We start from the raw sequence: 12687 nt of genomic DNA, 5'->3' as shown, positions 1-12687 counted from the left end.
ATGAAGGCTGTATTTAAAATTCTTGGTTCAATATTAGCCAGATATTAATCTGAAGCTGTTGCTAGCTATACTGTATTCTTAGAAAATATTTTAGGCAGATGGCATACAGAATAAATGGCTGCCTTTTAAATGGAAAAATTCACTTTAGAAATGGAACATTGATGTGAACAGCCTATACAGTGTAGTGAAGTCAATTTAGCTGGATTAGTTTTATATGCCATTTCATGTTTTGAACACATCATTTATTTCAAATACTTTAGCTGATCATATTTTTAAAATTGGCATATATGATAAAATAAATATAAAACAAAAGTTTCCAAATAAATGAGTTTACTGCTGTCACACTAGTTTGAAATGCAGGTGAATGTATGTCATAAGAATTCATTTATTTTGATTTGATTGTAGGAATTAGTTGTTTCCCCTTACTCTAGTATTGCTGTAATGTGTGAAATTTTAATGATGAACATAGGGCCTTTCAAACGCTGATAAAATCTCACACAGAAAGAATCTTGATACAATGCATATTTCATCGATGTACACAAGTGTGTAAGTTTATCAAACTTTTAGCGCTTACCTCTTGGGCTCAGTATCTAAAATGGTTATGATGATTCTTGGAATTGAAGCTTACTTGTTTTTGTCATGTTATCTCTATAGAGTGTAGTGTTGAAACGGTCTGTATTTTCCTATCACTATTGTTGTCGTTCACATATTACTGTTGTTATTACATAAATCATATAGATGATGTATGGGGGGATACCCCTTATTTCACAGTAATGTTAAAGCCATACTTTGCAAATTGTTCTGAGTTATACTTCAATTGTATCTTGCTTTGTTTTGACTGGTATTGTTACATGTTTGTAAAAATATAACTATAAAATAAAAAATATTAATAACAAAAAAACTTTTAGCGCAATTGAGATAACTTTTACTACTATTTCTGTAGTCCTTTGATAGGTTATAATCAGTAAAACATCACACACAAGTATAATGTTGCCAGCCTCTGGGTGGGGCCTGGAGATCTCCCGGAATTACAATTTATCTCCAGATTACAAAGATCAGTTCCCATGAAGTAAATGGCTACTTTGTATGGTGGACCTTATGGCATTGTACCCAACTGGGCTCCGTCCCTTTCCCACATCCTGCCTTCCCCAAGGTTCTACCCCCAAGTCTCCTAGAATTTTCCAATCCAGAATTGGTAGTCCTACACAAGGACCTTGATACATATGATGATCACAAAGATTGCTTTGTTGCCATTTATTTCTTAAATCAGTGTACATGTGCAGACAAATAGCATAGAGGCGTGAAAGTCTCAAATGTATGCTAAGCTCAGCTGCTTTCTTTCTGTGTAATATTATTGCTGAAAGATAAGCTTAATTAGAAATAACAACCTTTAAGATATAGATGTGGTTTCTAGTTCCTTAGATAGACAGATAGATAGAATCAAATGCTCTCTGTAGATTGATGAACGCAGCATAAAGCTTTCCCTTTTTAAAGGCAGAATATTTCTCAACCAAATGAGACTAATTCAAAAAAATCCAGTCTGATCTGGGCCCAAAATCTGAGTTATCCACATCTAATTATCCAGTTTGATGTGTAGATGGTAGGTGTATAGTTTACCCAAGACCAAAGGAAGATTGATAGGGTAATAATTAGGAGGGCTGTTTCCCCCCCCCTTTCTTATAAATAGGTGTTACTATTGCCTGCCTCCACTGGTCAGGTATTATCCCTGTTCCATCAATTGCCATAAACAAATCAGCATTTACTGGCAACAGCCAACCAACGTCAGCTTTTAGAAGGTTGGGAGGAACGAAATCTGGCCCAGGCACCTTACCAGCCTTTAGATGGTTAATCAACAAGTTTAACCTCATCTAGTGATATTGGATCCCAAACAGGCAAATCCTCAAACTTCTCTATAATATCATCTATTAAAACTGAGTTGGGGTCATGGAACATAGTTTTCATTGGTGTTCCCAAACCCATGGATAAATTTCTTTGTTGACTTGGGCATCTGAACTCTTTATAGGGTTGCTGGGTCCTTCCTAGTCCCCAGTGGGGGATGAATTTGCTGCTTGGAGTTCAGGTGTGCGCCCCCTGCTTCTTGCCCAAAGCATTTAAAGAGTACAGCACAATATAGATGATTAGTTTTAAGGTAAAGAGTTAGGGATGCATGAGAGTTAGTAAATTTACATTTCTAGTCGTTTCTTGGTCTCTGGCTCTTCAAGGCCTTACAGTCCCTATCAAACCATCTAGTTTTCCCTCATTCTATGAGAAGCAGGTTTAATGGTGTAAAGGGGTTACAGCAAAAATGTACATAATATACAGATCATTCACTGATCCATCAAATTCAATAGTATCTACTTTGATTTGAAGTGGCTCTCCAGGCTATCTGGCATAGAAGGTCTTTCTTCATTACCAGATCCCTGATATCTTTTAACTGGAGATGTAATTTTCACCAAGGAAAGAATGTGATCTTTCCCTAAAGAAATGTATATTCTTGATAAGCAGAAAAAATTATAGTCTGTCTTTAAATTGCTACCTTTAACTAGTATCTTTCTTCTACCTTTCAGCTCCTTGTGGCTATAATGTGACGTCTCAGAATGGTACTGTGTATTCCCCAGGATTTCCAGATGAATACCCAAATTCAAAAGATTGTACATGGATTATTACTGTACCACCGGGCCATGGGATCTATATCAATTTCACCTTACTCCAAACAGAGCTAGTGAATGACTACATTGCAGTTTGGTATGTGACTTATTTGTTTGTTTTATACTTTTTCTTTGTCTGTTAAAGTCTGTAGCCACAATCTCAAGAGCTGTGCAACTAACTCAGATGTCCAGTAAATTTTGTTTAATAGCTGATTTGTGCTGTGCTTGTGTGAAGCAAAGCACCCTGATTCCCTTCAAGGGTTAACGTGAATATTAGAAGGCCTGCTCCAGTTTGCAGGTGTCCATAATTGAGAATGTGGTAATTGGTTAATCATTTTTATTTATTTATTTATATTTATTTATTTTGGGATTTATATCCCACCCTACCCAGCAGCTCAGGGTGGCTAACAAGCGTCAATGCCGAATTTAAAATTTAAAACAGTAAAACAATATTACATACATAATAAAATCGGTGCTCTAATAATCTACATAAAATCATCATAAGAACCTATGTTCAGTTGTATAACTGGAGGGAGGGAGGAAGCAGAAGTGGATGTCATCTTCTGTAGGGTTCATGCGAGCTCCCTGATTGGGTTTGGGAGACCACCCAGATGGCCAAAGACAATAATTAAGCCATAGGCAAGATGGAAGCTGTGCTAACTTTATGATTTGACCAGGCTGTTTCTCTGACTGTGTAATGTTTCATCACGATGGACAGCTGCATAGAGAATGCTTAAACCTCTAGCTTGGACTCTTGTATTCTAAGAAAGTATACCGTCTAATACCAGGCACTGACATATTAGATAGAAAGTTAGCTTTGTTGTTTTCTTGCTATTAAATTGCAGAGACTGTGTTGCTTAGTGATAGCCTGTCTTTTAAAATATTTAATAAACCCCTGTACATTTTACAAAAGGGTGTTTATTTGTGTACACATAACCTTGAAGACCCATGGGCCAGGACACTGCTCACTTGCCAAACAAGTGGTGACCTGGGGGGACCTAGGTTTAGGTTCCTTATAGCTTGGCAACCCTGTTTTAACATGCAGGGACATTTCAGAAGCAGATAGTTGGATGGTTACCAATGCTCCCTCTAAGCTGTGGAGTCTTGTGAGCAAAAATTCTACTTTGTGGCATTAAAATTGTGAGCAAGTGATTTGGCTACTGCATAAATTAGTTTGTTCTGGAGCCGTCCTTCCTGAGCGAAGACAAAAATGTGTGCGCCGGAGGCTAAAAAACTGTGAGCTAACTCATACTGAGGAACACTGGTGGTTACCCTTCACTACAGTATAGAAGCTTTTGCTGTAGGATTCAGGTTTTTTGAAGGCACATTCAAGCATGTCGCAGACCATACCTGTGGAGCAAATGGAGTATTCTGAGCACACCCTGCTCCAAATTTATGCAAAGAACTCCCAACTGGGGCCATTCCAGCTCATGAAAAAGGTGTGTGGGAGCCCATCTCTCCCCCATGCTGCTCTCTGGAGCAAATTCAGGCTCCTGCAGGCTTTAAAAATGGCATTTGTTGCAGCTGCAATGTGTAGTTTGGCCTTGTGTTAAGGCTGACATAGCTGGGGGGGAGGGGAATTATGATATTAAAGAGTTATTGGCATATAGTGCAGGGCCATAACCTTTGTATACCAGAGTCAGAATTCCCAGAGCCCATGAATAGATGAGGAGACCAGTTTGATGTGATAACTGGTCTTTTACTAAATAATTATCTATCATACAGAAATGATAAGCACACAGACACACTCAATACAGATCTAGGAAGAATTAGGCAGGAAAAGACAGTGACTTTTCACATTAGCAGGAATATCGCTGATGAGTGATATGTTACCTGTCCGGTGAGATGAGTACACTGTGCAGCGAAAAGGGAAGACAGAGAGAGGGAGTGGATTGTAAGCCGGCCAGCAACACATGTGGAGTGCCCCCAAACTGATCAGGTACGGAACCTGAAAGGTGTGTGTGTGGGGGTGAGAGTTCTAAAGCATGTGCAGAGAGTTCCCCTTAAGTAGCCAATTTTGTGACCTGAGGCAGGAACTGGGTGGTCACTGGTTCCCAGGAAATGTAGAAGAAAAAACCCTTAAGATGAATAGGACAAAGTGGTTGGACAATTTAGGGTTGATGTGCTTAAGGGAGTGACACCTCTTGGGGAAGCTGTGAGACATGGGAAGGAAAAAGAGGGTACAATCACTTTAACGATTTGATTCTTGTCATGGGTGTCCTCTGGATCAGTGGCAGGAAGGCTGTGAGTCCGATCAGATGGCTCTTTAGATCCACGCAAGGCACGATTGCCTCACGGATCTAAAGGTAATGTCCAGACACAAACATCTGGGAAATGTCCCTCTTGCATGGGCATCCTATTTTGCCTCGCTTTGGTGCCATACTTAAAAGATAGCACTTTAAATCTGGGGTTTTTGGTTACCTGCGGGACAACTGTGGACTTTCACCTGTCTGATCGTTCCACCACCACGCAATCCTCCCGTCAAGGTGGTCTGACGTCAGACTATCCCGAGCGGGCACCATTTAAACAAATCTCTACACATGCGTGGATCAACACGCTGTGACGCCTATGCGCATGCGCCAAAAGTTTTTTTCTAAATAAAACTCCACCGCGCATGCCTCCAGTGGATGCCATCTAGACAATCCACAACAGAGGCAGCGCGCGGTAAGGCGATTCACCAAGGGGATGTCTGGTCGTGCTACGATGGATTAAAAAGATCGGGATAAAATTCAAGCTGGCATAATGACAGGATTAGCTGCCCATCTGAATGCACCCTCAATCGCATCTTTTGTTTCTGGCTGGGCAACAGTCTTTGTTTAAGGATGTCTCGGGGGAAGAGGGATGTGCTGCATGCTGGAGAAGCAATCCTTTCATGGCTTCTTTGCAAGAACTTCTGGCCTCTTTCAGAACATGGCTCCTCTCTGGTCTGCTGCTGTTTCTGTGTTCATGAAGACTGGGGCTGCTGGTCTGCATCACGATGCTTATGCAGATGCATAGTGGACCATGGGCAGAAGTCCTTTGTAGTCTTGGGTCCAGATCTGGCTTGGCATGCACCTTTGGCACAAGGATGCCCTGGCCACAGTATACAATCCATAGTCCAGCATGGGGCACTCAATTTAGGATCACAGCTCTGTCCCTTGTCCTAGCACTCATTTCACAAGGATTGAGCTATGTGGAGCTACCCTTCAAAACAGTTTGAAAACTTTAGCTGTTGTAATATGGAGCAGAACATTTGTTATCAGGAGAACCTCTTGTGGGGAACACAGCTGCTGAATGAGTTCATATCAGGAGCGACAGGTCTTTAGGTACGGGGTCATGAAGAGATTTAAGGTAACCAAGACTGGCAGCACCTTAAATGAGACCCAGAAACAATTAGGCAGCCACTAAAGAGAATTCAGGACTAATGTAACGTGACCCCAACAAGTAGACCCTGATAACAAATGTTCTGCTCCATATTACAACAGCTAAAGTTTTCAAACTGTTTTGAAGGGTAGCTCCACATAGCTCAATCCTTGAGGTTACCATAGCATGGATTAGCAATATCTGCAGAAATAGGGTCAACTTCTGAACTAAATGCAACAGGAAAAATGTATTTGCAGTACCAAAATCTCTTTCCTTTTGTACCCTTAGAAGCTCATTGATTCATGAATCCTGAGCAGCAGAAGATACTTATTTCTTATTTTTTAGATGCAAGGGTGTCCCATAATCTTTTTTCCTATTTGGAGACTGAAAAGTATGCAACCGGAGAGTGATTTCAGCAAAGCATACTTTATTCTATCCGGAACAAGACGACTTGGGCCGGCTCGCAGACTGGCTTATATTCCCCGAGAAACAGACACCCCAAACACACCCCTACTTCCCTGTAGGTTATTTACAGTGGCCGAGAGTCCCATAGGCTCTCGGCCAGGAACCTAGCCCCCTGATTGGAGCGGGCTATGATCTGCATAGTCCATTGTCTCTTGGAGCGAAGCTCAACATTTGTCTCTTGACTTGTCTGGACTGGATACATTACACCCCTCCCCCCTTGGTCCGCAATGCACCCACAGACAAAGTCCTTCAGGTGGGCTGGTAACTTCCTGGTGCGGGTAGAGCAGCGAGGTTCAGGGACTGCTGCGGCTTCTACCCCGGGAGCCCTCGGAGGCGAGCTGGCCGGGAGAGGTGCCGGGGGCAGCGGTGCTGGCGTCCCCGACGCCTCCAGAAGAGGTGACTCGGGTTCAACCAAGGGTAGAGGCCGGGGGTCGGCCACCGGGAGTTGGGCCTGGGGTGAGGCCTCCGGAACCTCGGCCATGTCCGAGTCCTGGGGGGTCCAATGGTATCGTCTGGCGACGTAGCCGGTCGATGTGCCGGTGTTGAACTTGGCTGTCTTCACAAGAGACCTCATACGATCTGGGGCCCTTAACTCTTTAACTCATGCCGGGATCCAGGTGAGCCCCCGGGCGTAGTTCCGTGCGTACATGGGATCTTCCGGGAAGAAACCCCTGGCTGCCTCGTGCGTCTCCGTGCCCGGTGTCTCTGTCGATACCCAGTCGGGGTGCAGACGATCCAACTAGGTCACCAGGCGGCAGCCCAGAAGTAGCTCTGCCGGACTGCGCCCTGTAGTGGTGTGGGGCGTTGTTCGCTGGCCGAAAAGGAAAGCTGCCAGTTTATAATCCCAGTTCAGGGAGTCCAAGCGGCGGAGAGCATCCTTTGTGGTTCTGACCATGTGCTTGGCCTGGCCATTGGTGGCAGGGTGGTGGACCGCCTTGGTGCGGCGGTCTTGGTGTGCCTTTTTGTATGCAGTGGCCTCCCAGATTGCCTTCTCCAGGTCCAGGTTGTCCTGGCTTACCAGCTTCCTCTGAAGCTTAGGCTCTCAGAGTCCCACGAGGAACTGGTTGAGGAGAGTTTCGGTTAGGTTGGAGAAGGAGCACCTGGTTGCACTCCACCATAGAGCCGCCAGGAAATCTGAGGCGGTCTCGTCAGGGCCCTGGACCTTCGCAAAAAAGTCCAGGCGCTCCACAAACTTCGTTGGTTTGGGAGCCAGATGGTCGGTCAGTGCCTTAACCAAGGAGTTGTACGACTCGTCTTTGGTCAGCTTGGGCGCTATTAAGTCCTTAAGCAGGAGATAGGTCTCCATCCTGCAGTGGCGCAGCAGGTATGCCTTTTTTATATCTGGATCCACCGCTTTGTGGATGGTGAAGTTGCTCTTGAGAGTTTCCAGCCAGGTCTCCCACTGTGAGGGTTGGGAGATGTCGAAGACTGGGAGACTCTCTGATGCGGGCAGCCATCTTATGGGTTCCAAGTGGAAGCGAGCGGTGTAGACGGCAGAGCGGTGCTGCTCTCGGGGTCAGTGGCACGATGCTCGGAGCTCGGGAGTGGTGTGGTGAGCGGCGCTTCTCGAAGATGCTCAATGCTGGCGGTGGTGGCAAATTCAGCGCAACGGCTCATGGCGATGTCCTGAACGTGGTCTCTGTTCTGAGGGAGATGGATCCCACCTTCGTTGCCAGTGAAAGTACGCAACTGGAGAGTGATTTCAGCAAAGCGTACTTTATTCTATCCGGAACAAGACGACTTGGGACAGCTCGCAGACTGGCTTATATCCCCCGAGAAACCGCCACCCTAAACACACCCCTACTTCCCTATAGATTATTTACAGTGGCCGAGAGTCCCATAGGCTCTCGGCCGGGAACCTAGCCCCCTGATTGGAGCGGGCTAGGATCCGCATAGTCCATTGTCTCTTGGAGCGAAGCTCGACATTTGTCTCTGGACTTGTCTGGACTGGATACATTACAGAGACCCAGACATAATCAGATCCCCAAGCTTTTAACTGAGTCCTTCAAAGAAAGGTGTATCCCATCCATAGTTGGGGGAAGCTACCCCATGCAATTCAGAGTTTACCAGCTAGCATAATATCTATCTTATCAAGGATCAGGTTCAGTTTATTCTATCCCAGCCATTTAGCCACCACATTCAGGCACTGGATCAGCACAGAGATGGCAGATCCTGACAATTTAGTCAGGGTGATATACAATTGGTATCATCCACATATCGATGACACCCTTTTTCGGACTCTAGTTCTGGTTTATAACCAGCATTGTGCTGCCCCCAGCAGAGATCAGAATAGTAAAATGTAGCAAATTGTTTACTGTATCTTTAAACGTATAATGAATTCTGGGACCTGTAGTTCTAGCAACCTCAGGGTCAGTTGGTCTGAAGTAGCCTTCCTGGTTGTTTCTATATAGTTTCCTATTCCTGTAATAAACTAGCCCACAAAAGTAGGTTTTATTGTCATTTTCCTCCCTTTGTTCTGCAATCCCTTGGCTAATGAAATGGGAGGGACTCATCTCCTTTTGCTACATGAATCACTCAATAGACTCTGAACTTTAAGATGCTCCTACCAGCCCGCTGAAAATGTGATGTGAGTAAACTGTTCCCTTAGAAGCTTAAATGCTGAATAAAGGATTATTCTAAGCCTGAGTGTTATTGTGCAATGAATGCTTAGCCGCCCCAGGTCCAGCTCTGTCTGCAGCCCCTGGAGCTGCGTAAGTATGATCTGGTTCTGGGTCATACCTTATTGAACAACATAGGGGAAAGAGCTGATTCTATGGATCTGATTCCACATTTGCTACTATCACCCTTTGTGTATGGCGTATTTTTATACTCCACCGAGACTTACTTCCTCTTCAAGGTACTTCAGCAGTTTTGTTGTGGTTCACCTGATAAAGGAAGCTGAAAGATACTATAGAAGTAGCAGGGATACATTATCCCTTTGAATGCAAAGACCATCTACTCTTGGGGTCTTGCCCTTTGACCCATGTTGAAAATTCACACCTTTGGGCAAGCTCAGGCTTGAATTACTTGCAAAAAAAAGTGCAGAATGGATGCTCAGCCACCAGTCTTAATCTGCTGGTCAGGTAATTTCCCTCTTTCTCCCTTGAGGCATAATTTGTGTCTTCCTTGAAAATGGTGTAGTAGATGCTGCAGTGTTACTCTTTCCAATGCTGTTCTGCTAACTTTTGAAAGGAAACAATAATGTGGATTGGCCAATTGATGTGACTGGCTCTTGCACAAGTCTTGCCACCTAATATCTTTCTAGTTCAGCTTATTCTTTGAGCCAATAGACTAGAGCAGGTTACATCTGTTATCTGGGAGGGAGGTGAATAGAGTTTTAAGAGGATGATTGATACTTCCATCCAATTTATATACCTTTCCCAGCTGATTGGATGGGGTAGGCTATAAAGTGAAATAAATGTGCATTCCATACTGCTTTGTTGTTAGCAAGATTTTATCAGAATGCAACAGTCCAACCTGTTGTATTTTGTCATATTAGCAACTTAAATTAACAATGCTTTCAATTGTGAGGGAACCACTGGAGTAGTGATGGTCCCAGAGGCAAATGTATTCTTATCCATCTGCCAACCCAAATGCTGAGTCCTAGAAATGTCATTGCTATTTAGAGCTGTCTGCGTGGAAATACGTATTGAATTTTTCAGATCCCTATTTTTCTCACAATATAAGTTTTCAGAAGGATTAGACTGCTGAACTGCTAGTCAGCCTGCCTTTTAAATACATTGCACCCTTTTCCTGAGTTAGTTATTTAAAGATTAAGACCATTGAGAAGATCGAGACTACTTATGTCTTTTGCACTAAAAATAAGCTCCTAGTCTTTTATATTTATTTTATAAAAAAGGCATATCTCTGCCAGGGAAGGGGCTAGAAACTTACTTTTTTAAAATGAAAGCTGGGAATTTATAAAACATTTATTATTGATATATTGATATTTTAGTGCATTTTTTTAAAAAAAAATTAAAAATTGAAACCAGGAGGGGGGAGGGGGAAAGGGTGTGTGTGGTTTGACTATGATGACAGTCCATTCATGAAAAAGAGGGCTGGAGGTGAGTGGGAATGGACAGGATAAAGGAAACTGACAGAAACATCATGCAGAAGAAAAAGAGCAACTCAAAATTGCCTTCCAGAAAAAGATCAGGGTAAAAATGGTCTCAAAACAACTGGAAATAACTCAGAGCGGGGGACCAAAGCAAAAACTAAAGGTACAAAAATGTGTGCAGAAATGGGGGAAGTATGGGACCAGAACTGACAAAATAAATGCAGAAACACTCCCAGTCTGATAGTAGGAGGGGCAGTCACAGTTAATAGATTACACTGTGCCTACTAGGAAGAACAGGATATTTCCAGGTAATTCAAAATCTCTATTTTATATTCTGGCATGAGACAAACACATACTCCTTTCAAAGTGCAACTGAAGATGGATTAGGACTATTCAAGACTTTTCTAATATGCATTAGATGAAATCATATCCATAAGTTAACTTGGCTGCCTTAAGACAGGCATGACACAAATTAATGACCAAATACCATTTTTGATCCAAATGTAATGGAAGCTCAGGTTCTACTTAACAACTGAGAGATTCTTGCTAATTTTTTTAATGTGCCATATGATAACATAGCACAAATGATGTATCATTTCATTCAAATAGATGAAAATGTAACTGCATGGGGTCTGGTAAAATAAGTTTGTAGATGAGAGGGTTCCCGCCCCCAATGAACATGTTTCTTTGTTTACCTAAATATCTTTACTTGATGATGCAGTGTAAGTAACATGACATCACATCATGGCCTTGTCTTGAAAAGACTTATGCAACTTATGCAAATAAGGTCTTTATTGACCTAACTGTACTATTCATATTTGGTCTCCCTTGACTGAGATGAAGCATGAATTGATAGCTGAGTTGAGTCTCACAGCAAAGTATTTCACACATGTGAAGTAATTTTTTTCTGTAGATAGGTGTGATTAATTACCTGTGTTGATCTTGAGAGAAACAGTACAGTATCTTACCTGTTCAGATATAAATGTTACTTGCACAGCTGTCCCAACCGTCTCTAAAAAGGTCAGGCTCTTAACTGTCTCCACAGATTTGAATTATCCCAAACTACAATTATTAGAATTAACTTGCCTTCTCAAAGATTTAAAACCACCATCAAGAGAAAACAAAGTCAATTTAAACCTTAATTATATGGTTTTGCTGATATCACTTTCTTTTGGTCTTTAGGGATGGCCCTGACCAAAATTCACCTCAGCTGGGAGTGTTCAGTGGGAATACAGCTCTTGAAACAGCTTATAGCTCAATCAATCAAGTTCTCCTCAAGTTTCACAGTGACTTCTCCACTGGAGGGTTCTTTGTTCTAAATTTTCATGGTCAGTCGTCTACTTTTCATCTTACAAATATAATGTGTGTGTGTGTGTGTGTAAGAGAGACAGACAGAAAGAGAGAAAGAGAAGTAGCCTCTGGAGCTTTAAAAGAATATTTTCTGCCTAGTGATGTTAAAATAAATTAGATTGGTTTAATTGGCATGATATTTTCATTTAATAAAAACCTCTAGAGTATCAGCTTTTATTATTCACAGCAAAATGAATGTTAAATATTTAATACTGAGTTGCCTGGGTTTTAACATTTTAATGGGAAAAAAGCTGTCCCACTTAACCCAAGCCATGCACTCCTGAGTAAGACATTACTTTTTGGTATTGAGGAAACTTCAGCTTCATAGACAAGGTGGGAAAATTCCAGGTTCTAGTCTAGGGTTGCCAGTGGCACATCCTGGCAACCAATGGGAGATGAGGGAGGTGGGGACTTAGGAGGTGAGGGGGTCGTGATCAGCATCCCCAGCATGATTTCATTGTGCCTGGAATGATGCTCTAGCACTCACTCCAAACTCTCTGGTTTAATTTAAAGTTTTGTGTGAATGGTAGAGCATTGCCCAATATTACAGTGTCATTTTTGGGTCATGCCAGAAGTGACATAATGACACCAGAGATTGCTTACCCCCCTCCATTTCACCTGCCATTTTCCTCCCACCACCCAGCTGAGTGGCAGTGGGCAGAGGTGGCAGGGGGTGGGAAGTCTCCTATTGCCAGAAAGCAGCTGACAACCCTGTTCTAGTCCGAAATGAAAGACTGACAGCACAAACCTATGCAGAGTTACAATGGCCTTAGAGTGGATTCCTGCATAAGATTCCACTGTAAAACAGAAAAATGTTAAGCAGCA

The 12687-nt window shown here is 42.8% G+C and overlaps 1 protein-coding gene across 1 annotated transcript in view; it reads left to right on the top strand.

Annotated features, from left to right (window-relative positions):
- LOC107122710 (CUB and sushi domain-containing protein 1-like) overlaps positions 1 to 12687 on the top strand; it is a gene marked incomplete at both ends in the record, with an annotated part of 269905 nt that overhangs the window by 163911 nt on the left and 93307 nt on the right. The window contains 2 exon segments of the mRNA XM_015425844.1: positions 2568 to 2745; positions 11695 to 11840. Of these exon segments, the coding sequence (XP_015281330.1) occupies positions 2568 to 2745; positions 11695 to 11840 (324 nt within the window).

The sequence above is a fragment of the Gekko japonicus genome, unplaced genomic scaffold (assembly GCF_001447785.1).
Source record: "Gekko japonicus isolate JY-2015 unplaced genomic scaffold, Gekko_japonicus_V1.1 scaffold2349, whole genome shotgun sequence".
NCBI classification, from domain to species: Eukaryota; Metazoa; Chordata; class Lepidosauria; order Squamata; family Gekkonidae; genus Gekko; species Gekko japonicus.
Note: the sequence above shows the minus strand (reverse complement) of the source record. Positions and strands in the feature narration are given on the sequence as shown.